Consider the following 27947-nt stretch of genomic DNA (forward strand, 5'->3'; position numbering starts at 1 on the left):
TCACAGTAGACTAAGATTCAAAGGAACTGTATATTTGTTACTGCACTCCTCTGTTTCAATAATCATGGTTAAAATAATATATTTTACTTTATTTTTAATCTCTAGGAAACAATGACTGCCGGCTCTATTTTAGCACCTCAAATAATACCACTTCGAATCCCAACAGCTGGCAAAGCTAAACATGAAATAGACACAAATACATTTGTAGAAATCAAATCAGGTATATGCAACAACTATGAATGTATGCTCAAGTTGTTTCTCTGTGTTTGTACACACTGCCAGTCTTCCCATTTCACCATCTTCTTTGATGCCTGACTCCATCCCGCAAATATATTTTGACTGTATTTAAATTAATAGTTTCATCAAAGTCGGAAGAAGCCTATATAATTAATAATAAAGTTACTTGTTAAACACTTGAACATAAGTTTGAAGGATTTTTTAATGTTTTCATTAGTGAAAGGGAATGTTAGAAGTTTTGTGTTCTGAAGATTCACATTATATTTCTATTTGTAAATCCAGTCCAATTTGGTAAACACTTTTCAATTTTTGAGGGCTGTACTTTGGAAATTTAAAAATGGTAGGTTGTTATGTGTTTGCTTTACATGGAACGGTTTTTGCTTTCCTCATTAGTACTGAAATGTTTTGAAAGAACAACAGATGTATCATATAAAACATTAACTGGTGGCTTTTATGCTACTTCCTTAAATTTGGTGAAAACAGTCCTCTGAGCCATTCTGATCTACTCCCCTGTAATTTACATATGTCCATGGTAAAATTTGGTGAAGTATTTCTCTTTGTCTCTGGTCTACTTTCCTTCTGCTAAGATATATGTAAATATGTATTAGGATTTAACTTTTTTTGAGTGCTTGAGAGTACTAATTTTCTTGCAGTAAATGTTCTTGTGGCTTAAATTTGTGATTATTAAGGGGGTTTTTTTAATTAACCATGCTGTCTTTTTGGAAAAGATGGGAGGCATTTTTTAAAAGTTTATTTTGTGTGTGCATGTGATTGCAGATACCCCTGATGTTGCCATATATTACACTGTAGATGGAAGTAAACCAGAACTGTTTAGGAGAGTGGGTTATGGAGACTGTAATACTTTTAGATATAAAGGACCGATCTTATTACCAGATGGGAAAATAACAGTCAAAGCACTGGCAGTCACAAAGTAAGTATTATATGTATTGTTTGTTTCAGATATCATGTACCACATATCTATAGCAGTATGTACAATGCAGTAAATACAATACAAGAAAGCAATTATAGCTGCCAAACAACAAACAGCAGTAAACCCCAAAACAGCTAAAAGAGCAACAGCATCTGAAAGCAAATGTCACAGTGACACCCAGAGTGAGACAGTGTAAGAGTTGCAAAGCAAGTTTCTTGTTTGACTGATTTAGACAGAAAGGCTTTTAATGGTTTTTAACAGGAACAGCACCCAATCCCTACCTGTCTTCAAAATACCTTAATTCCATAATAGACTCCCTGCCTAATCTCCTTACCCTTCTACCGTCAAAATGCAACAACCCATAACTCTTTTAGTTGACCAGCAGGTAAACTGCTTAAACTCCTCCTTTTTTCCCCCTTTTCAACATTCCAGTCTACCATTTGAAAATGATTGACTGAGGCTCCTGGTGAACAAAACCTGAAACCATCCATCATAGGCCAAAAGTACTGATTGTGGCTAAGAGGTCAAACAAAGTGAACAGGGGCCCCAGCCACACGGCCCGGATATTGCGGGGGGGAGGCGTGGCTAATTACCCCGGTGCAGTTTGATCCGCGATTACGCGATCAGACGCGCTGGCGACACACCACGGGCCCTTCCCTCGGCACCGGCAGGTAAACGAGGGACTGGAGGGGAATGCCATGGACTGGCGCAATCACACCACGGGCGTCTGGAGGCAGCCTGTGGCAAACGTTTACTAGTACCTTGGAGGTACTAGTTTTTTAACGCACATTGTCAGCGGTAAGCCACGGGTGCGTTCCACTTCCCAGATGTTGGGGTGTGATCGTGCCCGGATAATCCGCCCACCATCCGTGCCTCTCCCGTGGCAACTTTGCCATGTGACCGGGGCCAGGGATCCACTTCTACAGTCCCATTCTCAGTGAAGATCATCTATCAGAGTCACTGAAGCAGTTTCTGCTCAAAATCAGGTGTGAAACTCAACCGAAATGAGTCTGAACAGTTAGTTTCAGCCAGGGCTTTTTTTGTAGAAAAGGCCCAGCAGGAACTCATTAGCATAATAGGCCACACCCCTGACAGCACAGCTCATTCACATATTGGGCCACACCCCATGCCTTCTCTTGGCTTGCCTGGGTCCCCCGCAGCTGCAGGAAGCCCAGGCAAGCCGGCCCTTGGACAGGCCGGGGAAGGCACAGGGAGGCATTTAAATGCCTCCCTGATCCTTCCAGGCCCCCCCGGCCCGCCTGCCTCAGAGTCACTGGGGGGGTGTCACTCTCCAGGCCTTCCCTCCGTAGCCACCCACGCAGAGGTTTTGGCTGTAGTGGGCGTGTCCAACTATGAAGCCAGCCGGAACTCCGTTCCTGCCCCCCAAATAGCCCTGGTTTCAGCCAAGATCACTTGGAGCTGAATAGGTGCTGTCTGCTTGAACATCTCACCTTGAAAAGAACCAGCCAATAGTCACTTAAATCCTCAAGTTCCCAATGAGGGTTATTTCAAAAGAGGCCATACCATCACTTCTTTGAGTAGGAGGCACAATCCCCTCCTCTAGGCATTAACTACGTACCTCTTAGATCCATCAGGGTGTATTCCTCCTCTAGCATTTTGTTAAAAGGTCAGAAGGCAAGGCTTGGTGAGGAGGAGGTAGAGATAGCAGCTTGTTGCCATCAAGTCTCTATTTGGTTAGCTATTTTCTTTGTGTCCCTTGGAGACTGACCATCTCTTACGTACCAGTGACACGAGGCACCGGAAGTTTCAGTCCATCTACAATACAGCGTTATTTATTATTTATTTATTTTATTTATTAAATCTTTATCCCGCCCTCCCAACCAAGGCTGGCTCAGGGCGGCTTATGTGTTGCTGTACTACTAACAAATCAACAACCACCCAAATAACAGTGTTCCCTTTGCTCGCAGGGAGGTCAGTAATAAAGTCCATGGACACCACTTCCCACGGTCTCGATGGAGTAGGGAGTGGCTGCAGAAGACCAGGAGGCTTGCCCATCCTGGGTTTAGTCAGGGCACAGGTTTGGCAGGACCGAACAAACATCAAGAGGTCTTTGCGCATTTGTGGCCACCAGAACTGTCTGCGGATGAGTTGTAGAGATTTAACAAAACTCCAATGCCCTGCCAGTTTCGAACCGTGAGCAGACTCCATCACCTCCCTCCTCATTGAAAGAGGCACATACAGTTTGTCTCCAGAATAAATCAGACCTTCAGGGCTACGGACACAATCCGGCAACGTTTTCAGGGAGGCATCATCCTCAGCAGTAAAAACAGACAGATATTTCTGGACCCAGGCCCCCCCCCCACAGGGAAAAGGGAAGGCGAAGTCTCATCAGAGTGTGGAATCGCTCGCGCTTGCGCCCGGGTGACCACGGCCCCCCCCAGATGGGAGGGGGAAAAAACAGAGTCCATGATGATCTCACGCTGACTGTCATGTTGTGGGAGGCGTGAAAGCGCGTCAGCCAGGGAATTAGCCGCCCCAGGGAAATGACGAAGAGTGAATCGAAACTTAGCAAAGAAGTCCGCCCAACGAAGTTGTTTAGCGTTGAGAGAACGGGGGGATTTCAGCATCTCCAAATTCTTATGGTCAGTCCAGACTTCAAATGGCAGTTGCGCCCCCTCCAACCACTGCCTCCAAGTGGAGAGAGCCAGCCGGATCGCTGACGCCTCCTTCTCCCAAATCCCCCAGTTTCGTTCAGCGTCAGAAAACTTTTTAGACACAAATGCGAGGGGATGTAAACGACCATCTTCCCCTTCTTGCAAAATAGCGGCCCCCATTGCCACATCCGAGGCATCAGTTTGGACAATGAATTTTTTAGTTTCATCAGGGCGCGCCAGCACTGGCTCAGAGGTGAACATCAGTTTAAGTTTCTCAAAAGCCTCTGCGCAAGCAGGGGACCATTTAAGCGGGGCGCCTGGTTTCGTAGCATCAAAACCCTTCCCCTTGGTCTTTAGCAAATCAGTCAGGGGAAGGGCAATTTGAGCGAAATTCTGGATGAAATTTCTGTAAAAATTGGCAAATCCGAGGAACATTTGCAATTGTTTGCGGGTCCTGGGGGGCTCCCAGTCAAGTACAGCTTGAATTTTAGCAGGGTCCATTTCAACCTTCCCCCCAGAGATGCGATATCCCAAAAAGTCAATGCATGTCTTGTGGAATTCACATTTTGACAGCTTTGCAAACAAGTGGTGTTCATAAAGTCGCTTAAGGACCTGGCGCACCAATTTAATATGCGACGGGAGGTCCTGAGAGTACAGCAACACATCATCAAGGTAAAGGACCACTCCTTTGAATAGGAACTCATGTAGGACCTCATTGATTAGGTTCATGAAGACCCCCGGAGCCCCTTGAAGGCCGAAGGGCATAACGAGGTACTCAAACTGCCCCAAAGGGGTATTAAATGCAGTCTTACTTTCATCCCCCTCCCGGATGCGCACACGGAAATATGCATCTCGGAGGTCAAGTTTCGAGAAGATTTTGCCCTTGGTGGCCTCAGCTACCAAGTCCTTGATTAGCGGGAGGGGGTAAGCATTGGACAAAGAAACAGCGTTCAGACCCCTATAATCAGTGCACAATCTAAGCCCCCCGTCTTTCTTCTTTCGGAAAAGTACAGGCGCGGCGAAAGGGGAGGAAGCCGGGCGAATGAAACCTCGGGCTAGGTTTTTATCAATAAAGTTCCGCAGTTCAACTTTCTCAGCCGGCCCCATCGCATAAATTTTACCTTTGGGCAATTTACAGTCAGGCAAAAGTTCAATAGCACAGTCAGTCGAGCGATGGGGGGGCAATTCGTTAGCTTCCTCTTCGCCAAACACTTTCGCCAAGTCTCTATACTCTCGAGGCAAAGAAGCTAACTCTTCCGGTTGCAAAGTGCCGCAGGGGAACTGCGCGGTCGGCTGGTCCCCCCACGAGTCCACCCAGCAGTGATCTACACACTTAGCCGACACAAATTTGACAACCCCTTCTTCCCACAAGATGTAAGGGTCATGGGTAAACAACCAGGGACTCCCCAGTACTAAGTCGAACTGCGATTTAGGGGTGACAATGAAGGATCTGGATTCCCAATGATCGCCCGCCCCCAACCGCAAAGCCATAGTCTCGTGCGTACAAGGTTCCATGGGTGCCCCATCCATCTGGGTAAAAATGATGGGAGACTTCAAGGGGACTATCCCCGCTTCCAGTGCCAATAACACTCTAGGGCTGATGAGATCCCTCCCACACCCAGAATCAATCAACGCTCTCACCCTAACGTGGGTTCCCAGGAGCGGATTCATTAATGAGACAGTCACGAAAAATAGGGAAGGGGTTTCTCTCACCACCTTGGGCGCAGCATTAGAATGGCCTTGTCGTTTTGCGCCTCTCACAACAGGCCGTTGTCGTTTTCCGCCGTTTCAGGCACCACCTCTTCTTCTGACTCGGCAGCAGACGGTTCGTTTCCCTCCGAACCTTGGGCCGCCTGCAGAGCTTTGGAGAAACGCGGGTTAGCCATCCCCTTCTTCCCCGTCAGCGGTGTCTTCGGGCTTGGAGTAGGCGGCTGTACTTTACGGCTGCCACAATCCACAGCGAAGTGCCCCTTCTCCCCGCACTTGAGACAGAGCCCCATCTTCATACGTAGTTCTCGTGCTGATTCCGACAGGCGTTGAGGCTTGGGTTTGGAGGCACCGGCAGCGGCGGGTCTGTTGGTCGTAGCAGCCAGGTCGAGTTTGATGGTGGTGAGCCGGTCTTCAGCATTTTCAGCTTCCTGGGTCCAGGCCATCAGGGAGACAGGGTTGACAGTTTTCAGAACCGTTTCTCGGATGTCTGCGTTGAGACCCAAGCGATACATCTCAGCCAATATATGATCAGGGTAGTCTCGGAGCTTTGCTGCTTGCTTGTGGAATTCCAGAGTGTACTCGCGAACCGACTTCTTGTTCTGGCGGTAGGTGCGGAGAAACGCTTTAGCTCTTTGACTCGCGTTGACATCTTCAAATCTCGCCCGCAGCGCCCACATGAATGCTCGCAAATTCAAAAGTTCCGGACCGCGGTCATTGTGCAGTCCAACATACCATGTGGCGGCGTCTCCTTTCAGTCTTGCCGAGATGACATCAATAAGACCAGCTTCATTTCGGAACAGGTGTCGACTCTCTTCTACGAATTTATGCACCCTCACCGTGAAGAAAGCGAGTTCATCTGGGTTGCCGTCGAAGGTAGCCTCCAGTAGATCCTTGGGTCTGGGCCGTGGAGGCCTTACCAACGGGCCCAGCTGACCCGGAACTCCCCTGGGAGGGAAACCCGGTACAACCGGTGGCCCCGCTGGCATTGGCCTCAGCGGCGGCGGCAGACCCGGCACCGGCGGACCCCCCGGCATCGGCGGTTGCACAGGCACTTGCAGAGGCGGTCTCACCGGCGGCTGCACAGGTACCTGCTGCGCGGGAACTCCCGGTGCTTGCAGCGGAGGTCCCATCAGCGGTTGAGCAGGCATCGGCGGCGCGGGAAATCCCGGTGCAGGAGCAACTTGTTGCTGCGCGGCGTGTGCGTCAAGGAAATTAGCCATTCGAACGTCCATCATTCCCGGCAGACCTTCCATCACATCCTGGAATGCCCGCAACAAGTCTCTCACCGAGTCTTCCAGTTCTGCTAGTCGTTCCCCGGTGGTTTCTTCCGGGATGGGGTCCCGAGGGCGGTAGTCCGGGGGTGGGTCATAGTCCTCTTCCGTTGGGAAGACTCCGGTGCCCTCCTCATCTCCTGCGTGGCCCCGCGGTCCCGACGGCTCGAACATCCACTCCTCGAGGTCCCGCTCGGGGCTCCCCTTCTCCGAGGTAGCCCCCGGCTCCGGGAACAATCCCTTGTCAAATAGACTCTCACGTAATCCGCTCCCCCGACGGGAGTACACCTCACGGGTGCCCTGGGTGTTGTACATAGTCCAATCATCCTGCTGGTGAGTCTTCCGCGGACCCCATTGCGAAGGGGTCGGAGGCGGCCAAGACAGATGTGCAGGCAGGCGGGGAATCGCTCCCCCCACAGCACCCTCCATCGAGGCTGCAGTCGTGAACACCAAAGACGCGGAGGTTTGTGGGACCGATCCAGAGTCCCCCTCCGTGGTAGGTAGGTTTCCCTCAATTCCGCTCATGATCTCGCCAGATTCGGAACGATAGGAAAAAGAGAGTTCTAACAATATGTTGGATCCCCAAGCATCGAGAATAAATCCACGTTTTAAGAAAAGCAAAATTTATTTCAAAGCGTTGACGACATACTCAAACACGTTCTTTGTTAGAACTGGGGATACACAGTTAGGTCAAGCATAATAAAGGAACTTCAAACAGATACAGATCCAATGAATAGCTTTCCCGCTGGCGGGCTAATCAAACAGTTGCGCGCCCAGTCCATGGGAACCAGGCAGAACATCAGACAAAACACAGGTGCAGTACTCATGGGAAAAGCAATAGGCAAGCATTACAGCATCTTCTCCCCCACACAACCTCCAGCAGTTATCTTTTGCATTCCAACGCAGGAGTAGGATGATAGAAACCAAGCCGGGTGCAACAGGGAAAGGATATGTACACAGAGGTCACAGAAAACAGAATGGCAGCTTGCTGACAACAAACAAGTAAAATCACGTACATTAATAGATACAATATGAATATTAAAATTCAAACAAAATAAAGTGCTAGCAACATTCCTCATTATCCCAGTTGACTCTTCGGCCCTCTGCGGCTGTCTCAGGTAGTTGGCACGGACTGTGTTTGAGGGACCTGCGAGCCTGGGCTCCGCCAGTTGTTGTTGTTGTTCAGTCGCACAGTCGAGTCCGACTCTTCGCGACCCCATGGACCAGCTCCCGCCAGGCCCTCCGGTCCTCCGCCGCCCTCCGAAGCCTGCTCAACTTCATGCTTGTTGCATCTAGGAACCTCTCCAACCATCTCATCCTTTGCCGTCCCCATCTTCTTTGACCTTCAATCTTTCCCAGCATCAGGGTCTTCTCCAGTGAGTGCTCCCTTCTCATTTGGTGGCCAAAGTATTTGAGCTTCAGTTTCATTATCTGGCCTTCCAGGGAACAGTCAGGGTTGATTTCTTTGAGGATTGACTGATTTGTTCTTCTTGCAGTCCAAGGGACTCTCAAGAGTCTCCTCCAGCACCATAGTTCAAAAGAATCTATTCTTCGGCGCTCGGCCTTCCTTATAGTCCAACTCTCACAGCCATACATGACTACTGGGAATACCATTGCTTTGACCATGCGGACTTTTGTTGGCAGGGTGATGTCTCTACTTTTTATCATGCTGTTTAGGTTCGCCATCACTTTCCTCCCAAGGAAATCTTTTAATTTCATGGCTGCTGTCACAGTCTGCGGTGATCTGGTTTACAGGCCCTGCGGAACTGTGAAAGGTCCCGCAGGGCCCTAGTCTCTTCCGGGAGCTCATTCCACCAGAGTGGAGCCGCCACCAAAAAAAGCCCTGGAGTTAGTAGAGAAGGAACAGGCGTAATTCAGTATTGATCTCATCATAAAACCTCTTTAACTCATTCCAAATTCATAGCAATCAAAGAGAAAAAAATAGGAGATTTTGGGGAGCACTTGGGGGGGGGGAGGTCCCAAGAAATATTTTCTGTTGGAATGAGTGAAATCCTTCTTAAGACGTTTGTCTCACTCAAAATGTTTAGCGTGGAAGAGTCCTCAGACTTTTTCAGTGGAAAAGTTGGGGAATTAGGAGAGCACTGAAAAAACTCATTCAAAGTATTTTCTCTTTTAGAGTGAACAAACTGCTTTTTAAGACAATGGGTTTATCACTCACTCATACTGTATAGCATTAAAAAGTCAGGAATTTTTCGATTTTTCCAATGGAAAACCAGGAAATCTTGGGGAGCACAGAAAAACTCTTATGATTTTTTTTCTGAATGATCAAAATCAAAGACAAGACAGTATGAAAATGTTTACGTAAAACAATCTTTATATAATAATAATAATAATAATAATAATAATAATAATCCCTTTTTATACTGTAGATATACAAAACATTTTCAAGAATAGTTTTTTGTTAACCCGGGATAGCCCAGGCAAGCCTGATCTTGTCTGATCTCGGAAGCTAAGCAGGGTTGACTCTGGCAAGTACCTGAATGGGAGACCTCCTTGAAATACCAGAGGCAGGAGGTGGGGGCAGGCTTTACTCAGCCACCTCTCTAAATATCCTCCAGACCCCCAGTAGGGGTCGGTCACCAGAGGTCACCATGACTTCCAGGTGCACAGACATGTGCGCACAGACACACACATATTCATGCACATATTTAAAAAATACCAACCCCTCCCCAAAAAAGAATACTTTGTTGTTTAAATAAAAATGACTTTTGCAACAATATGCTATAATGTGTTTCATGATTATACATTTATTTATTTATTTATTTATTTATTTATTTCACTTCTACCCCACCCTCCCCGCCAGGCAGGCTCAGGGCGGCTTCCAAAAACTGATAAGCAGTATACATTTTACAGTAATAGAATAAAATACATAATTTAAAAACATAGACAAGTCAATATAAAACTTTCATTCGATAGCGATAAAAATAAAGTGCAGTTTAGGGACACATTCAGCGGTGCCACCGAGCTAGGTCGTATTGAATCGGAGTTCACACAGGGCGTTGCTGGTAGGACGTCGCTCCTAGTGGAACGCCTGCCTAAAAAGTTCTGTTTTCACGGCCCTGCGGAACTGTGACAAGTCCCGCAGGGCCCTGATCTCGGCAGGAAGCTCGTTCCAGTAGGACGGAGTTACAAATGAAAAAGCCCTCGTCCTGGTTGCCATCAACCTGACTTCCTTTGGGCCAGGGGGGTCCAGGCGGTTTTGGGATCCTGATCGCAGTGCTCTCTGGGGAACATACGGGGAAAGGTGGTCCCTCAGGTAGGCTGGTCCCTGACCATAATTAAAGAGTTTAGCGCTGTCAGTGTTATAAAATTTTACTATCCAAACATGCTGGTATTCCACCTTTTGTGCCTGAATGAGAGTGTTTCTGTCCAAATACGGTTTCTTCTGTTTACTATAGAATTTGTTTTCTATATTCAACTTTTTCCCCCTACCACTTAGATGGCAAAAATGAAGATACATGTGCTATAGTAGTATAGGGTGCAGCAGTTTCCAACTCTTTCTCAAGTATGGGGTGTGCTTGCCGTGTTTCCACATAGAAAACTAAGGCATTTATTCTTCTACATTTCATAAATGTTCCAAATGATACTGTTTTATATGCTAAGTTATAAATGATGCCTTTTATGTTTGTTAAAACTGTAAAAGAAATGAATGTCTGCTCACAAAGTATTGCATATGTTTCAGGTTTTCCTAAAACCCCGACCTCCCCAGAAAATCAGTGTGTGTGTGTGTTTCCCAATGGCTTAAAAATATCTGGAAATTTTACATCTCTTTACTTTCAGAGACTGCAGAGAGAGTGCTGTTGTAACAAAAGTATTTGTGGTAGACTTTGTAACACCAAACACGCATACAGTTGATGGAGAGAATGATGAGCATCTATTGAAAAATCCCTCCGGGCAGGCAAGTCTTTCCAAATTGTAAAGTCAACCAACAGAAAGATGTTTTAAAGATGGTAATAAATCATGATAAATAGGCTAGTGTTATAGTTGTGTGTTTTAAAAACTTCTTTTGTTGCTACTGTGGAGAGACCAGTTCAGACAAAAAAAAATCAAGGCAGTGGTAGCAGAATTACAAAGGACGGCAATTATAATAGAACCATACAAATAAGTTCCTGAATCTCTTATGCAGTGAGTTCAAGATTAAATCAATCTTCTTACATTCTTACTTGTATAGCATTAGCTATCTACAGAGCCATGCAACCAGGGAGTTGATAATTCTTGTTTACTTTTTGTGGTCTTTGTAAATCACATTGGTGGGTGTTGCATCTGCATAGAGCTATGCTTTAAAAACTTCTAGCGCTGGCTTTTAAGTGCAGAAATCCCCTCCCGTCAGAGATACAGCTTGAGACTGCACAGGCCCAAAGGGGAGGGATCACACCTTCCCACTCCGTTCCCTTTCATCCACCAGAGATGCAGATGCTGAGCCGCTGCCCAGGGCCAACCTTCGTAAGGCACTGCCCTAGACATCAGAGCCAGAACTGATCCATCCTTCAGCCAAGCCGTCCTCAACTCAGTGTTTTCCTTAAAGCTTGTACCTGCCTCCTGGTAGGTCAGCTTTAGACTGTATCCATCAGTGTGATGCACAGAGACCAAGAAGAAATTAAAAGCAGGTTGCTCACCTGCTGTTTTTTGAGTGGTCATCTGTGCATTCGCATAGCCCACCTGCCTTCCCACAACTGTTAATCTTTTCTTGCTCTGGCATATTCTTACAGGGTTTGGAAGGAACTGTGCAGTAAAGCGTGATCCCTTCTGTCATGATCATGGGCCTATAATAGTGCAGCCCAGGGCTATTTTTGGGCAGGAATGTACAGGAATGGAGTTCTGGCTGGCTCCTGAGTTGGCCACGCCCAGCAGGAACTCATTAGCATAATAGGCCACACCCAACAGCAGAAACTCATTATGATTGGCTACATTAGGGGTGTGTGGCCCAACATGCAAAGGAGTTCCTGCTACAAAAAAAGCCCTGGGTTTTGACAACAAACAAGGTAAACAGAATAAGAAGCAAAAGGTAGGTGTGCCTGGATGACCACACTTCTGGTAACAGAGGAGTCTGACCTAATGACCTGTGCTGTCAGGGGTGTGGCCTAATATGCTAATGAGTTTCTGCTGTTGGGTGTGGCCAATTATGCTAATGAGTTCCTGCTGGGCTTTTTCTACAAAAAAAGCCCTGGTGCAGCCTACAGGCTCTAGTGGCTCCAGGAAAGCCTGTACTAGAGTAGCTATTTCTCAGGTCTCCTTTGGACCCAGTGATCGGTTAACAGGGGATCTGGAGGGAAAACATACCCCAGTAGAGGAGCAGAGAGAGGGTGGTGCCTGGGAAGAAGAGATAAAAGGCCTTGCCCAACGTGGGAAGTTATTCACTCCTAGGGAGCAGGGCTAGCGTGAAGCTGCTGCAGTTGGAGGGATCCCTCATCCAAAAGGTGTGAGGCGGCTTGAGGCCAAAGACCTGGAGAAGGCTAGGTACAGTAAAGGCTGTGATCACACACGCCAGTACATCCAACATAGGCATGAATGCCTGATGGATCTAAAGGGTGTGACTGGACAGCAACATCTGGGAAGTGTCCCACAGTTTTTGGCAACCTGTGCTGCTCCACTACAGAAGCGGAGTAAAAACACACCAGGGAAATTCCAGTAGTAAACATATTCCAATGGGCCACGGACGGACTTTCCCCTGTCTGATCGCGCAAGGACGCGTGCATGCCCTTGGGATGGTCAGATCAGGCCATCCTGGCTCGGTGCCGTTGTCCCCCCCCCCTTCGCAGTATGCGCATCATTGGCATACTCCATGGGGGGCCCTTAGTGCGGAGGTGCAATTCCTCATTTATGCGCAAGGATAATAAGCGGCAAAAAAACCCCCGACTCACCCGCAGTTGCGTCTGATCACACAGTGATGGGCTGCACCCGCAGCTGCAAAAGGAGATGTGATCTCGCAACGGTGTGTCAAATACCTCCAGGGGGAATAGCCTCGCTTCCCTTCCCCTTCAACTGGCATGTGTGACCGCAGCCTATAGTCAGACGCGTTAGGGTTGCTTATTTTGCTGGTTTACCTACCTTTGCTGTGTTCGATTTTCCTACATGTTACTGTATTACAGTTGTTGTTAAATCCCCTTAATAAAAATAGTTTGTTTCTCTGCCTGGGTCCTGACACCTCATTTGGTCACTTATTGGTTTAGTTTATTTCTACAGTCCTTAGACCAGACATACAAAAAAGAAGTACACCTTTACAAAATTCCAAGATTTTAATTTGGTCACTTGTAAGGGAAAGCTGTTGGAAAAGGAGTGTATAAAGGGGTCAGGTGGGTGCTCTGGGCCCTCCCGAGGAGACCCATACCAGGGTGGTAGCAGCTATTAGAGAACCTTTCTAGCCGCTGCCTGCAACACTTTCCCTTTTGGCATGTGCAATAAAAACTTTTATCTGTGAAAGGAAGAGATCTTTATGCCTAAAAGCTAGCCCTAGAACTTCCTGAATTGTAGCTCTGTACAGGTGCAAGGCCCATGTGTGTGACTGCACACACACACACGCAGTTCGAAAGCAAGAAATTGTAAGTAGATAAATAGGTACCACTTCAGTGGGAAGGTAACAGCGTTCCGTGCGCCTCGGTGTTTAGTCATGCCGGCCACATGACCACGGAAATGTCTTCGGACAGCGCTGGCTCTTCGGCTTTGAAACGGAGATGAGCACCGCAACCCTAGAGTCGGATTCGACTGGCTTTCGAGCAAGGGAACCTTTACCTTTACCTTTTACAGGTGCAAGGCCCATGTGTGTGACTGCAGAGATGACCACTCAACAAATAAGCAACCTGGTTTTAAACTTGCACAATTTTGGGGGGGGGGTAGTTTACAATGTGATGCAACCATAACAATGCATTTCAGATGGTCTTCATTGGAACTGGAGAGTGTCACAAGTTGTGTAGGTCTTCTGTGAAGCATTTCTAACTGAAGTGGGCAAATGTGACGACAGCACGCTGAACTATCAAACAGGATTCCTGAGCCTTTAAAGAGCTCTCTATCCATTTATATTAACGGAGAGCAGACTACACATCAAAGAATCCATGGCTGTCTCATTATAAATCATTCCGCTCTTTGTACAAAGGGTTAGCTGTCAGAGACACAGGAGGCCTGCAAGGGATGTCCTGAATAATAAGTTCGGATTAAATTTTAAGTATGCCTTTTTCTCTGAGATGAATAAAAAGAGCAGCCACTAAATAATGTGTCTGGAGTAAAAGAGGATGAAATTGTGGGATTTTTCTGTGGCATAGATTGTTCCTGGAGCATATCAGGATTAAGTGGAATACACTCGTCTCAGCTTTACCTCTCTGCCGTACATAAATGTCAGTCATTGTGGCAATATATGCCAAAAGATACAGCTTTGCTTTTCCCTAGTATAGCCCAAATGATGCACATGTTACCATAAGCATGTTGGAATGTGCTACCAAGAGTGCGTGTGCTTCTTGCTATCTGCATCCCATTACTAATCCATCACCATGCTTAATAAGTATGCTTGTAAAGATACTTGGAATGGTCAGAGAATGTTCAAGAGGCAGAAACAGTCATATCCGATTATAGATCAGAATCTTTCCCCCCCGCAGGATATGGAAAATGGATTATCTGATTCAAGACTGGAAAAGAAAGAGGTGAATAAGGAAACCAAATGGAATGGTGTCGCTCAGGAATCTCAAGGTAGTATATGTTAGAAGCAGAGCTAATAGAACCAAAAACGGCTGTTAAAGGGATTTTCACTGTCCTGTGGAGATGAATCCTACCGAAATCTTGACAAGACAATTATTCTTCTTGGCTTCTTTGTAACTCTTCGGTTTCAGGCATTACGCCCAAGACCTTTATGATAATTCCCTAAATGGGCTTGGTTCTGCAATCTGTCAAAGTCTTTTTTATACCAGTCTTGGGTTGCCACTTTAATAACAGATTCTTGGAGGAAAAGGCAAGGGTGGGTGGCCTGGGACATTCCCTTCTATGCTTAATAGCAGGGAGGAGGGGAGAAAAAGGATAGCAGAACACACTCTTGATCCCACCACGTGTGGAAGCGAGATTGGGAAAGTATCACCCAAACAGCCCCTAGGATTGTGGACTTGGAGGCTTACTTTGGAATACTGGCTTTGTAATGCCATCTATTATAGGAGGCTGCGGTGGCTCAAGTGGTTAAGACGCTGAACTGCAGGCTGTGGAAGGTCAGTAGTTCAGCAGTTCCAGACCCGGGTGCTGCATGACGGAGTGAGCTCCCATCTCTAGTTCCAGCTCCTGCCAACCTAGCAGTTCGAAAGCAAGAAATTGCAAGTAGATAAACAGGTACCACTTCGGTGGGAAGGTAACAGCGTTCCATGCAGGCCACATGGCTCAAGTGGTTAAGACGCTGAACTGCAGGCTGTGGAAGGTCGGTAGTTCAGCAGTTCGAGACCCGGGTGCCGCATGACGGAGTGAGCTCCCGTCTCTAGTTCCAGCTCCTGCCAACCTAGCAGTTCGAAAGCAAGAAATTGCAAGTAGATAAATAGGTACCACTTCGGTGGGAAGTTAACAGCGTTCCGTGCGCCTTGGTGTTTAGTCATGCTGGCCACATGACCACGGAAACGTCTTCGGACAGCGCTGGCTCTTTGGCTTGGAAACAGGGATGAGCACCGCAACCCTAGAGTCGACTGGCTTTCAAGCAAGGGAACCTTTACCTTTAATGCCAACTATTGCTGTGACCTGGGTGGCCTGGGCTAGCCGGATCTTGTCAGGTCTCAGAAGCCGTGCAGGGTTGGCCCCGGCTAGTGCTTGGATGCGAGACCGCCAGTGAAGCCCAGGGTTGCTATGCAGAGGCAGGCAATGGCCAACCCTGGAATGATTTAGACTGCGTCTCTTGCCTTGAAAACCCTTCAGGGTTACCCTAAGTGGGCTGCAACTTGACGATGCTTTCCACCATCAGTGTCATTATTATACAGTGTTATTCAGAGTTCACATTCTTCTGCAGTGTGATATAGGAATGTGTGAAGATTAAACATGCATGCAATTTCAGGTGTGTCAAAAGAAAAAAGATCTGTGCCCTCCTTGTCTGTCAGGCAGCATCGACTCAACTTGAACGCCTCACCTGATAAAGAAGAGGCCAGCCCTGCCACGTTGATACCTGAGTCACAGGTAACCAAAGCAACTAATTGGCTCAAATGCTAGAGGAGCAGGTTGAATATTTATGCCACCTTGACTAAGAAAGTAGCTGAAAAGTACTCAGAAACATGGAGTGATTTCAGCAAGAGTACTTTATTTAAGCAGGAACAAGACAAAGTAAGCCTGCTCGCAGGCCGGTATATATGCACAGAAAACCCACCACCAAAACACACCCCCATTTCCCTATAGGCTATTTACAGTAGCCGAGAGTCCTATAGGCTCTCGGCTGCGGACCTGGCCCTCTGATAGTTGCGGGCTAGGATCCGCTGTTCTATTGTCCTCTTAGAGCGAAGCTTCAGGCTTTGCTAGACCGCATGGCCCAACGGTCACGCACGTGGTAATGGCGGAGTACATTACAGTAGCGCTAGAAAGGAAAGCCAGTTTTGGAGCTCTCCATTAGACTGTGATCCAGTCCAGCACAAGTACTAAGGGTAGGCCATCATTCTTACTTGTGGTGCTTTTCACACACGTGTGACCCCTGCCAATGAGAATATGTGCAGGCCTGCCCTTTATTGTCTTCACATCAGCAGCCTAAACATGAAAGGCTTTGGCAGGTCTCTTACCTTCCCAATCAGTCTTGAAAGAAATCCACATGCACCACTTAGAATCTGCACTGTAGGTCTTGTGGGGATGTGTCCATTGTCCATCAGTTGCATTAGACAGCAACTAAAGACCGTGTGTTTTCAAGGGCAGCTCCTGTTCTGTGGAGTGGGCCCCCACAGGACAAATTTTATTTTTTGTATTACATATGACCTAGACTGTTTTTTGTTGTAATTTTGAGGTTTGTAAGCTGCTTATGGCAGGAAAAGATAACACTGAGATAGCTGGAAGCCAACATAGAAGGATTAGGAACAAATAGGCAAGGACTAGGCTGATGTACTCGGGATCCTGGGCAACCAGACAGAGTGTCACAATTGAGACAACCAAAAGGCCAGGAACGGAGTTGTTGAACTAGCTGACTGATGCATTAAGTGTTAGTAAATCTAGAAAAATCCTCCCTTGGCTGTTCTGCTTTCCCTGAGCTGCTTTGTCTGCTTATCCAGATGTGCACCTCATTCCCACGCTAATTTGTGCTGTGTGTTTGAGGAGAATGCTACTGGGGAGGGCTCTCTTTAGACAGGCGAAATGAGGCAAGCTGGACAAGATCAATCAAGTGGTAGGGTGCCAATGTTTTTGTAGAAGAGCCAAGTGTGCTAGGTGCCAGTGATCTTCCCTCTCTTGCTGGACACTCTGGACGTCTGCAGCATCTGTTTAGGAACCCTTAAGATCCTTGCCCTACAGTGCTTGGATAAGAGATCCGGTGGTGTCTGGGACTCCTGAAAGCTTTTTCTCGGCTTCCAGCCTGGGGATGGCAATGAGACGGTATTTATGGCCCTGTTTGACAGTATATGCATAGATGTCAATATGGACAGTGCTGGAGACAGTTGCAAGGAGTTCCACAGTGTGGCTTCCTTTGAGGACTATTTTGGAAACCTTTGGAAAACGTCTTTTGATGGTGATGGGTCAGCAAGAGCGTATTGATGCCAGTACTCCAGTGTCTGTAGTCACTTTTCTTTTAGAACTTCACTATATTAGATCTAAATTAGAATCATAAATTAGAATCATAGAATCATAGAGTTGGAAGGGACCTCCAGGGTCATCTAGTCCAACCCCCTGCATAAGGCAAGAAATTCACAAACGCCTCCCCCTCTACACCCGCAGTGACTGCTGTTCCATGCCAGAATATGACTAAAACCCTCCAGGATCCCTGGCCAAACTGGCCTGGAGAAAAATTGCTTCCTGACCCCAAAGTGGCACTCAGCATTTCCCTGGGCATCTAAGAAAGGGCCACAAGAACTAAGCACTGAGGCAACCCTTCCTGCCCTCCCTCTCACCGTCTGCATAAGTTCACAGAATCCGCATTGCTGTCAGATGGCCGTCTAGCCTCTATTTGAAAACCTCCAAAGAAGGAGAGCCCACCACCTCCCAAGGGAGCCTGTTCCACTGAGGAATGACTCTAACTGTCAGGAAGTTCTTCCTAATGTTTAGTCTGAAAAGTACTGGGTTCACCGCATGGATGAACTGTACCATCCTCTATATGACAGTCCTTCAAGTACTTGAAGATGGTTCTCATATCACCTCTCACTCATCTCCTCTCCAAGCTAAACCCAGCTCCTTCAACCTTTCCTCATAGGGCTTGGTCTCCAGACCCCTCACCATCTTCGTTGCTCTCCTCTGGACACATTCCAGTTTGTCTATATCCTTAAATTGTGGTGCCCAAAACTGAACACACTACTCTAGGTGAGGTCTAACCAGAGCAGAGTAAAGTGGTACCATCACATCTCGTGATCCGGACACTATACTTCTGTTGATACAGCCCAAAATCGCATTTGCCTTTTTAGCAACCTCATCACACTGCTGACTCATATTCAGTGTATGGTCTACGAAGACCCCTAGATCCTTTTCGCACATACTACTGCCAAGACAGGTCTCCCCCAACCTATAATTATGCATGTGATTTTTCCTACCTAAATACAGAACTTTACATTTGTCCCCATTGAAATTCTTGTTATTGTTAGCCCAGTTTTGCAGCCTGTTAGGATCATCCTGTATTTGCTACCCCTCCCAATTTAGTATCATCTGCAAATTTAATAAGCATTCCCTCTATTCCTTCATCCAAATCATTGATAAAGATGTTGAACAAAACAGGTCCCAGGACAGATCCTTGAGGCACTCCACTTGTCACTCCACTCCAAGATGATGAGGGACCCTTCACAAGCACTCTTTGGGTGCGATCTGTCAAACAGTTACAGATCCACCTAACAGTCATAGGATCCAAGCCACATTTTTCCAATTTGTCAACAATAATATTATGTGGAACCTTATCAACAGCCTTACTGAAATCAAGATAAACTATGTCTACAGCATTCCCCTGATCCAGCGAGGTAGTAGCTTTTCTTTCCATGTATCTTGCCAGTTTCTAAAATTAACTGAGAATGCTGTCCTAACTCATGTGCCCAGTCTAGACTGCAAAGGCTTTGAGAAATATAATCTTGATCACCGGCCACAACCGTAGAGACCCCTGTTCTCCTGGAGACCTGCCATAGCCTTTCATATTTGGGCTGCCTCTGAGCTGCTGGTGTCAAGATGATAAATGGGAAGGGGCTTTGGTTATGATCTGTTTTACAGGTTTGCATTGGTGTCAGGCCGCAGGTGGCTAAGGTTCTATCCAGGTCTATTTTTGGGCAGGAACGCACAGGAACAGAGTTCCGGCTGGCTTCAGAGTTGGCCACGCCCACTACAGCCAAAACCTCTGCGTGGGTGGCTACAGAAGAAAGGCCTGGAGAGCGACACACACCCCCAGCGACTCTGAGGTGGGCGGGGCAGGGGGGCCCTGGAAGGATCGGGGAAGCATTTAAATGCATCCCCGGCCTGTCCAAGGGCTGGCTTGCCCGGGCTTCCCGCAGCCACAGGGCACCTGAGCAAGCCAAAGGAAGGCATCAGGTATGGCCTAATATGCTAATGAGTGGCTCTGTCATGGGTGTGGCCTAATATGCTTATGAGTTCCTGTTGGACTTTTTCTACCAAAAAAGCCCTGGTTCTATCAGTCCCATGAGGTGCAGGAGGACGTACTTATATGAAAACAGGCAGAGGTTGGGTTTGTGGGCAGCAGTCATGGATCAGACAGTCCAAAAGCAGGGGAGAAGTTAAAATCAGGCGGTGGACAAGCCTGGCGTCAAGAACAGTCCAATGACTGTCCAACAGTCCAACAGTCCAAGAACAGTGATCTGACAGCCAGCCTAAGGGCAAGTATGAGGCAACAATCATGAGCAAAAAGGGAGCAAACAGCCTGAATGGCACATCACTCACATCATCTGAATTTAAAAATGTTACAGCTTTGCAAGGTAAAGATTTAAATGGTACTCTGTTAATGCTCAGAGATGAAACTATAAAACTAACTCAGTGGCAGGGGGAAAGTCCTACATCAAGCTTTTCTATCTAGCTGTCAGCCTCCCCAGGTAGGAGAATGCTCATTCCTATGTTAATGCAGTATCCAACAGAATAAAAGATCTTTTCCTATGACACCAGGACCTGTACATAATCCATAACGTGTTAGGGAAACTCTTAGAAGGGAATCATTTTTCTGTCAGGTCAGGGTCTGGTAGGGCTTCAAGGGAGAATTAATAGCAGCATTGTTAGCAATTGCACGAATAACATTAGCCCAATATTGGAAAAACAAAAATCAACCTACTCTTCAATCTTGGCAAAATAAAATCTGGGAACACTTTGTATATGGTAAAATAGTCTCTCACCAAAAGGATTTTCAAGCGACTTGGTTCCCAGCAGTGGAATATCTCGTAGACGAAGAAGTGATTCCAAACAACTCTTATTACAAAGATCTGTTATATTTTTAAAAGGCTCTTACGGGTTGAGAATGTTGATTATTGCATGGTATTAATTTGTGTTCTGAATGTACTGTTGAATATATTGTTCAGAATAATAATAATAATAATAATAAAAAACTTATTATTATTAAAAAAAAAGGGAGAATCCTGTCCTTTGTCTGGGAGGTGAGAGGCTGGAGCTGTTGTGGAAGTGTGGTCTGCACAGGGGTGAGTAAACTGGAACTGGGGTCTTTAGGGGAACCCACCAGATCTGCTGTTGGGGCAGGGCCTTTCCTGGCTGGAGTTATGGTAGGTTTTTGAAACTAGATTCTCCGGGTATTGGATGTTTGTTTTTCCCCAGTACCAACATGCCCCAGACTTAGGCCTCCCCAACCAGAGGGCGTAGAACAGAAGTTTCAAACTCATTTGTTACAAGGGGTGGATCTGACACAAATATCACTTTGTCGGGCCAGGCCATATATGCCACCAGGGGTCATTTAGTAGAAAAACAGGTGCAGGAGCTCATTAGCGTAACTCATTAGCGTAACTCATTTGCATATGCCACACCCCCTGACATCACCGGAAGTGTGTTAGAAGGCAACACCCACCGCTCAGGCTCCACTGGACTGTTTTGGATTGCTAGCTATGGGGGGGGGAGAAACGTGCAGATCTGCCCTCGCAGAGGAGGGAGAGCTCGTACCTGAATAAAACTTGGTCTTAAAGGTGCCACTGGACTGTTTTGGACCAGGGGGAGCTCTGCAGCTTACCTGGCTGCTTCTTGCTCTGACTGAGGGCTGCTGGGAGCAGGGGGTGGGGCTTGTTGCATGTGCCCGCCCCCTGGGCTCTTTACTGCCGGAGCTCTGCTCCTGTGCGCTCCTGCAGGAACTTTACACTGTGTGCCACAAAATGTAACGCCAGGTACCGGAGATATAAACTTTACAAAGGCAAACCCAATTAACAATATTTTTAAGTCAAAGTACAAACAAAAACAATTGATTCCTAATGGAGAAAGCAATTGATTTACGGGGGAACCCCCCAAAGCCCCAATAAATGTGTTTAATCATATGTAAGACTAGGTTCCCCCCCCCCCAAGGGATACCATAAAAGGGAGAGTACTTTATATTTCCACACATAGCAGTTGCTTGCGGGCCAGGTAAGATCCGTGGATGGGCCAGTTCCAGCCCCCAGACCTTAAGTTTGACACCCCTGGCAGGCTCACCTTGCCTGGATTGGAGGTTTCATTCAAAATTGTAGCAGGAAAAGCATTTTACCCATGTGATTAAAATTCTTTCCATCACCATCAAACCATTCTAGCATTGGAACCTGGAGGTTGGCCAGGCCACTTTGGAGGTCTGTTGACTGTCCTGAAGCAAGGCCGGTCCTGCAGCCTAAATGGTGTCTTCAAAGCCCCAGCGTCCACTCCTCCCAGTGGAGGCAGAGCACTGGCGGGGCAGAAAGTGAGGTGCCAGAAAGCCTGACTTAAGGGGGACCTGGCTTGAGATAAATGCATGCAAACATAGCCTTTCAAGTGGACGTTCTAAGTATGTCTCTTACAGCTTATATGCCTGTTTAGCTTTTATACTTAACCAAATGTTGTCTTTTTTCCAGCTTGCTAACTCTGCTGTGAGTAATAGAAGTCTCACCAGCACTCAGGCATTGAAAATCCAAAGAGCAAAAGGCTTCCTCAAGTACGTATTTCTCTTTTGACTGTTTATGAGGTTGTGGAGTTGTAACATCTAAAATGAAGCTGAGGACAAACTAAATTGCAGTAGACCAGGGGTCCCCAAACTTTCGGATCCTTGGGCACCTTTTGGAGCTCTGACACAGGGTAGAGGGCGCAACAAGGGGTAATTTAAAAATATATACGTGGAAAAGAGAAGAAGAAGAGATTGGATTTATACCCCGCCCTTCACTTGGAGTCTCCGAGCGCCTTACAATCTCCTTCCCTTCCCCTCCCCACAACAGAGACCCTGTGAGGTAGGTGGGGCTGAGAGAGCCGCTCTTGAGAGAACAACTCTGAGAGAACTTGTGACTGACCCAAGGGGTCACCCAGCCGCTGCCTGTGGAAGAGTGGGGAATCAAACCCGGTTCTCCCAGATTAGAGTCTGCCACTCTTAACTACTACACCAAACTGGCTCACCCTACATGGTGAGAGAGAGAGAGAATAAAACCAACACTGTGGTGGCAGTGCTGCTGGAACAATGTTATTTTAAGCTGCACAGCCAACCAGAGCCTTGACTGGCTGCACCCACTTTCTAAGAACACTTGGCATGCTCCAGGAAAGGTGTCCGTGGGTGCCCTAGCACCCCAGGCCCCACGTTGGGGAGCCCCAGAGTAGACTCTTGCCGTTCGCAAATTCATGACTGGCATGTGATCCACAGTCTGATCGCATAATGTAGTCTCCAGACTTTTTTTATTCCTATCATCATAATTATTATATTGTTAAAGTTTGCAGGCAATTTAGCTGTTTTGCTCCTAGGAAGCAGCAGACTCCATCTCCTGGTGTTCGTGGACTTCGCCATTTGTGGTGAGCCCAGGAATGGATCCCTCACAAACGGCAAAGGTCTACTGTAACTTGAACCTGTCCCATGCTAGAAGAAGAAGAGAGGAGATTGGATTTATACCCCGCCCTTCACTCCCCAAGGGAGTCTCAGAGCGGCTTACAAACTCCCTTCCCTTCCCCTCCCCACAACAGACACCTTGTGAGGTAGGTGGGGCTGAGAGAGCTCTTGACAGAAACTGCTCTTTTTCAAGAACAGCTCTTATCAGAACTACGGCTTGCCTAAGGTCATCCAGCCAGGTGCAAGTGGAGGAGTGGGGAATCAAACCCGGTTCTCCCAGATTAGAGTCCACGCACTTAACCACTACACCAAACTGGCTCTCTTTAGATAGAATTTAACTATCGGAAGGCAATGTTTTTGCTATCAGGGCTTCATCCAGCATAGTTGCGCAAGGTCCTTAATCCCACCATCCGTGTCCCCTTTTTGCAGGTTTGGTTGTTGGTTCAGAGTCTAGGGGTATTGCTTTAAACTACTTTAGTCTTATCCCTGACCTGGAATACCCAGTATCCAAAGGACAAGGATCCACTAAAGACTGTAACTGCTTTTACTTGTTTTTGATAATTTCCATTTGATGTGCTGTTATTTCTCTAGGTGTCCACAGTGCCTAGCTCCTCGCTCGTTAGATCCGTTTGCTCGTTTCTGTCAGGAATGTGGTTTGTTGATTCCACCTGTGCCTGGATACAGCCTCCCACCTCCTGAAGAAGCTCAGGTCAGCAACAGAAAATACAGTGGGAAACTTCTCTTTAAAAAAATAAAAATCAGCCCCAATGAACTATATTTCCTGGAAGGACTTCCAGCCATTACAGGGTAGCAAAATGTGGGGGGGAACAGCTTTCTGCCTTTTGAATTAAACAAGATTCCCACACAGTACAGTGTAACGTTGGAGGGAAACCTTTTTTTTGCATAGAACTTACTAGAAAATAGTGACAGGCCTAGTTTTCTTCATTATTATTTTTTAAGTTTAATTTGATGATTTCATAGCCACAAATAAAGCATTTGTTGAACAGTCATCAAAGAAAAGGAATACAAAATAAGAAATTTTTTAAAAGTGTGAGAAAATGTAGTGGCAGATAGGGGAGAGGGACCGAAGCTGATTGAGAAAAATGGGATTTTCGTGTGAACTGGTGTGTTTATTAATACTTATTTCCAGGGCTCTTTTTGTAGAAAAAGCCCAGCAGGAACTCATTAGCATAATAGGCCACACCCAACACCAGAAACTCATTAGCATATCCAGCCACACACCTGACAGCACAGCTCATTAGCACATTAGGCCGCACTCCCATGTTACCAGAAGTGTGCTCATCCAGCCACACCCACCTTTTGCTTGTTATTCTGTTTACCTTGTTTGTTGTCAAAACCCAGGGCCTTTTTTTGTAGCAGGAACTCCTTTGCATGTTAGGCCACACACTCCTACTGTAGCCAATCCTAATGAGTTTCTGCTGTTGGGTGTGGCCTATTATGCTAATGAGTTCCTGCTGGGCGTGGCCAACTTGGGAGCCAGCCGGAACTCCGTTCCTGTGCGTTCCTGCCCAAAAATACCCCTGCTATATCTTTAGATTCTTGTGAATAAAGGATCATAGGCAGTATTCCCTCTAAGCCAGTGGTTCTCAACCTGTGGGTCATGACCCCTTTGGGGGTCAAATGACCCTTTCACAGGGGCCGCCTTAGACCCTCAGAAAACACAAATTTTTGATGGTCTTATGATAGTAACGAAAATAATTTTATGGATGGGGGTCACCACCACAACATGAGGAGCTGTATTAAAGGGTCACGGGATTAGGAAGTTTGAGAACCACTGCTCTAAACTGAGTCAGTGTGAGCTAGCTCACCGTTTTTTAGCCTCCAGCTCACACGTTTTTGTCTTAGCTCAGGAAGGAGGGCTCCAGAGCAAACTAAGTTATGCAGTAGCCAAATGGCTTGCTCACAACTTTAATGCCAGTAGCTCACAAAGTAGAATTTTTGCTCACAAGACCCCACAGCTTAGAGGGAACATTGATCATAGGGTGGGCATATTTCGTTTTCTGGATCGTAAGAATATGTTTCAGAACCCTGGAAGAAGTCATGCTTAATTTTAAAACAACATTACATACCTGTAAATGTTCTTCATCCACATATAAGCGGAGGTGGCCAGCTAAGCAATCCTGCTGGTCCAAACCCGTTAACTGCAGTCAAACACTGTAGAAAGGCTTCCTTATAGGTCATCTTCAGTGCAGTCGTGATGGTGACTTCACCCCTTTCCCCGAATGTGACCCCCGGGGTATTTAGGAGTGGATTGGGTTAAGTTCAGTAGCAGTCTGAGTAGTGATTTATTTTGTTCTGTGCGTTTTATCTCTGTTTGTAAACAGCCTTGAGCTCTATAAGGAAGAATAGCTAATAAATGTTCTAAACAAATACTGGAAGCTCTGGAATGAATGTGGACAAAATGTTCCATTCTGCTGCCATCCACTTTCTGCTGAAATAATTTACCCCCTTGGCTGCCGGTAGCAGAAAGGAAGAACACATTTGTGTAGAGAGGCTGTTTGGATAGCTCTGGGCAGATGCCCGCAGCAAATCTCGCCGTTGCCTTGTGTTTAAGAAGGGCTTGCGGGTCACTAAAGTGCCCCAGTGGGCAACTTCCAGGTTCATTTGGTTTGAGGCTGAATCTGAGTCATTTCTTCTCAATCCTGTCAGGGGCTGATGCCCAGGAGGCTTCTGCTACCAGCCAAGGGGCCATTAGAAGATCCTTTTTATAGTGTCCCATTTGGGCAAGGGAATGAGAATAAACGTGTCCGTTATTTTGACAGCTGTTATCTTTCCCTGCAGATGGGGCTGTGTGTTGAATGCCAAACCATGGTGCCCATGAACACACCAACCTGCATTGTATGTGAGGTGCCGATAACTCCACAGCTGCAGTTTCCAGCAAGCACCTGGTTAAAGGTACCTATGAATTAATGTAAAAATAAAGGACTCTTTATCTGCAAAATGGAAATTATTCTCATTTTGGGAACAGATTGTCACGGGAGGCAAAAGTTGGTGCAAGAGTTTACAGTAGCCCCTGTAAGAAGAGCTCTGTAAGCCCTTGGAGGATTGGCTACATTAGGAGTGTGTCGCCTAATATGCAAAGGAGTTCCTGCTACAAAAAGAGCCGTGTGGCCCTTGTCTACATTCACACAGAGATCATCCACTAAATCCACCAGCACTCTCCATCCCATAGTCTGGCCTGAAGTCAAGCTGAAAGGGGTATAGAGCAGATGAGTCAGATGAAAATCTGAAGTTTTCCTGCTCTCGGTTTTGGCCCAGGAAGGGCAAATTAAGAAACTGGGCCATAACTGGCCATATCATTCTGATGTAGCAGTTTTTTAAGTAGCGGACAGATGACCCCCTGTTTTAGTGACCAAGGAAAGATGTGCCATCAGTGATCGATTTATGATGGACATCAGGGAGTCATTGATGTGATCCTAACATGATTTCAGTAACCAGGGTGGACAAGAATTCCAGAGTACAATTGGCAGTCTTCACAGACCCCAGGATCCTGTCAACGTCCGTCACAGTGACCAGATCAGAGTGGTCCGTAAACTGACACAGTGTTCTGTTAGCACCATTCTAAATGCCCCCTGCTCTCTTCAAGTCAGCCAGCTCCATAGTAAACCAAGGAGCTGTGGTGTGTCTCAAGAGGGGAAGAAGTCAAAATAGGGGGCAGTAGCTTGCAGGAGCCCCGTGGCATTCCAGAAATAAGTGGAATAAATAAATCTCTGCTTCCTGATCATTCCTATTCCACACTAGAGGTAAGCTAAAGGTAAAGGTTTCCCTTGCTCGGAAGCAAGTCGAATCTGACTCTAGGGGGCGGTGCTCATCTCCGTTTCCGAGCCGAAGAGCCAGCTTTGTCTGAGGACGTTTCCGTGGTCACGTGGCCGGCATGACTAAATGCCGAGGCGCACGGAACGCTGTTACCTTCCCACCAAAGTGGTACCTATTTATCTACTTGCAATTTCTTGCTTTTGAACTGCTAGGTTGACAGGAGCTGGGGCCAGAGACGGGAGCTCACTCCGTCACGCGGCACTCAGGTCTCGAACTGCTGAACTACAGGCCTTCCGGTCTGCAGCTCAGCGTCTTAACCTCTGAGCCACCACACTAGTGCCCTCTTATTTCTGCTACTGGTGAATCTTGTCATTTCCAGCATTTAAATACTATGTTATTTCAGTTGGTACCACAGATTTTTAAATTCTGCAGTCGAGATTTAAAGAAATTTTCCACACAAGACAACATTGAGGACCGTCTGGCATTTGTGTTTGTCCCCCGCGTTTGTTCTGTTTTATTCTTGTTCTTCCTCTCTCCTCTCTTTTCCTTCTGCCATTCAGTTTGAGTTTGAATACGTTCGGATGTCTGTTAACCACCCAAACTGTTTGATAGAGAGGAAGACCAAAGTGGGCAGGACAATGTTGAAGGGAAGGGGAGAGAGGAGGCTGAGGAATTAAATGTGTGTTTTTGAAACAGCTGTTTGTTGACTGAATTATATGTGTTAGAATTAGGAACATATACATTTTAGCCACTGTTGTAAAATTATGTGAACCGGGCCTGAAAAAATGTTAAACTTGTTACTACAGAGCTAGCAGCCAGAAGCCACATTTGCAGTCTGTCTATTAGCCTTATGTCAGGAGGACTGTCAAACCTGTTGTCAGTGCTGAACCTGAGCACAGGGAAATGTACAGCAACAATAAAGAAAAAGGTTACCTGAGGGAGCAAAACTACTCTGCTGCAGCAAGGAAAACAGTGGATCTGTGTCATATTTCTACTTTGCTGATAGATCGAGATGGGTAGACAGGGGTCATTTTGTGGAAAAAGAGGTGCAGGAGCTCATTAGCATAACTCATTAGCATAACTTATTTGCATATGCCACACCCCCTGACATCACCGGACGTGTGTCAGAAGGCAACACCCACCGCTCAGGCTCCACTGGACTGTTTTGGATTGCTAGCTATGGGGGGGGGGATGTGCAGATCTGTCCTCACAGAGGAGGGAGAGCTTGTACCTGAATAAAACTTGGTCTTAAAGGTGCCACTGGACTGTTTTGGATTGCTAGCTAGGGGGGGGGGAACGTGGAGATC

General features: G+C 46.8%; 1 protein-coding gene across 1 annotated transcript in view; it reads left to right on the forward strand.

The window, feature by feature from the left end:
• Positions 1–27947, forward strand: part of DZANK1 (double zinc ribbon and ankyrin repeat domains 1) — a 59917-nt gene that overhangs the window by 166 nt on the left and 31804 nt on the right. Inside the window, exons 2-10 of the mRNA XM_015410560.1 lie at positions 106–220; positions 1015–1168; positions 10566–10683; positions 14372–14462; positions 15793–15911; positions 21911–21990; positions 23455–23572; positions 25666–25779; positions 27201–27266. Coding sequence (XP_015266046.1) covers positions 112–220; positions 1015–1168; positions 10566–10683; positions 14372–14462; positions 15793–15911; positions 21911–21990; positions 23455–23572; positions 25666–25779; positions 27201–27266 — 969 coding nt within the window. The 5' untranslated portion in view covers positions 106–111. The remainder of the gene's footprint in view (positions 1–105; positions 221–1014; positions 1169–10565; positions 10684–14371; positions 14463–15792; positions 15912–21910; positions 21991–23454; positions 23573–25665; positions 25780–27200; positions 27267–27947) is intronic.

Source organism: Gekko japonicus, unplaced genomic scaffold (assembly GCF_001447785.1).
Source record: "Gekko japonicus isolate JY-2015 unplaced genomic scaffold, Gekko_japonicus_V1.1 scaffold3457, whole genome shotgun sequence".
Taxonomy (NCBI): domain Eukaryota; kingdom Metazoa; phylum Chordata; class Lepidosauria; order Squamata; family Gekkonidae; genus Gekko; species Gekko japonicus.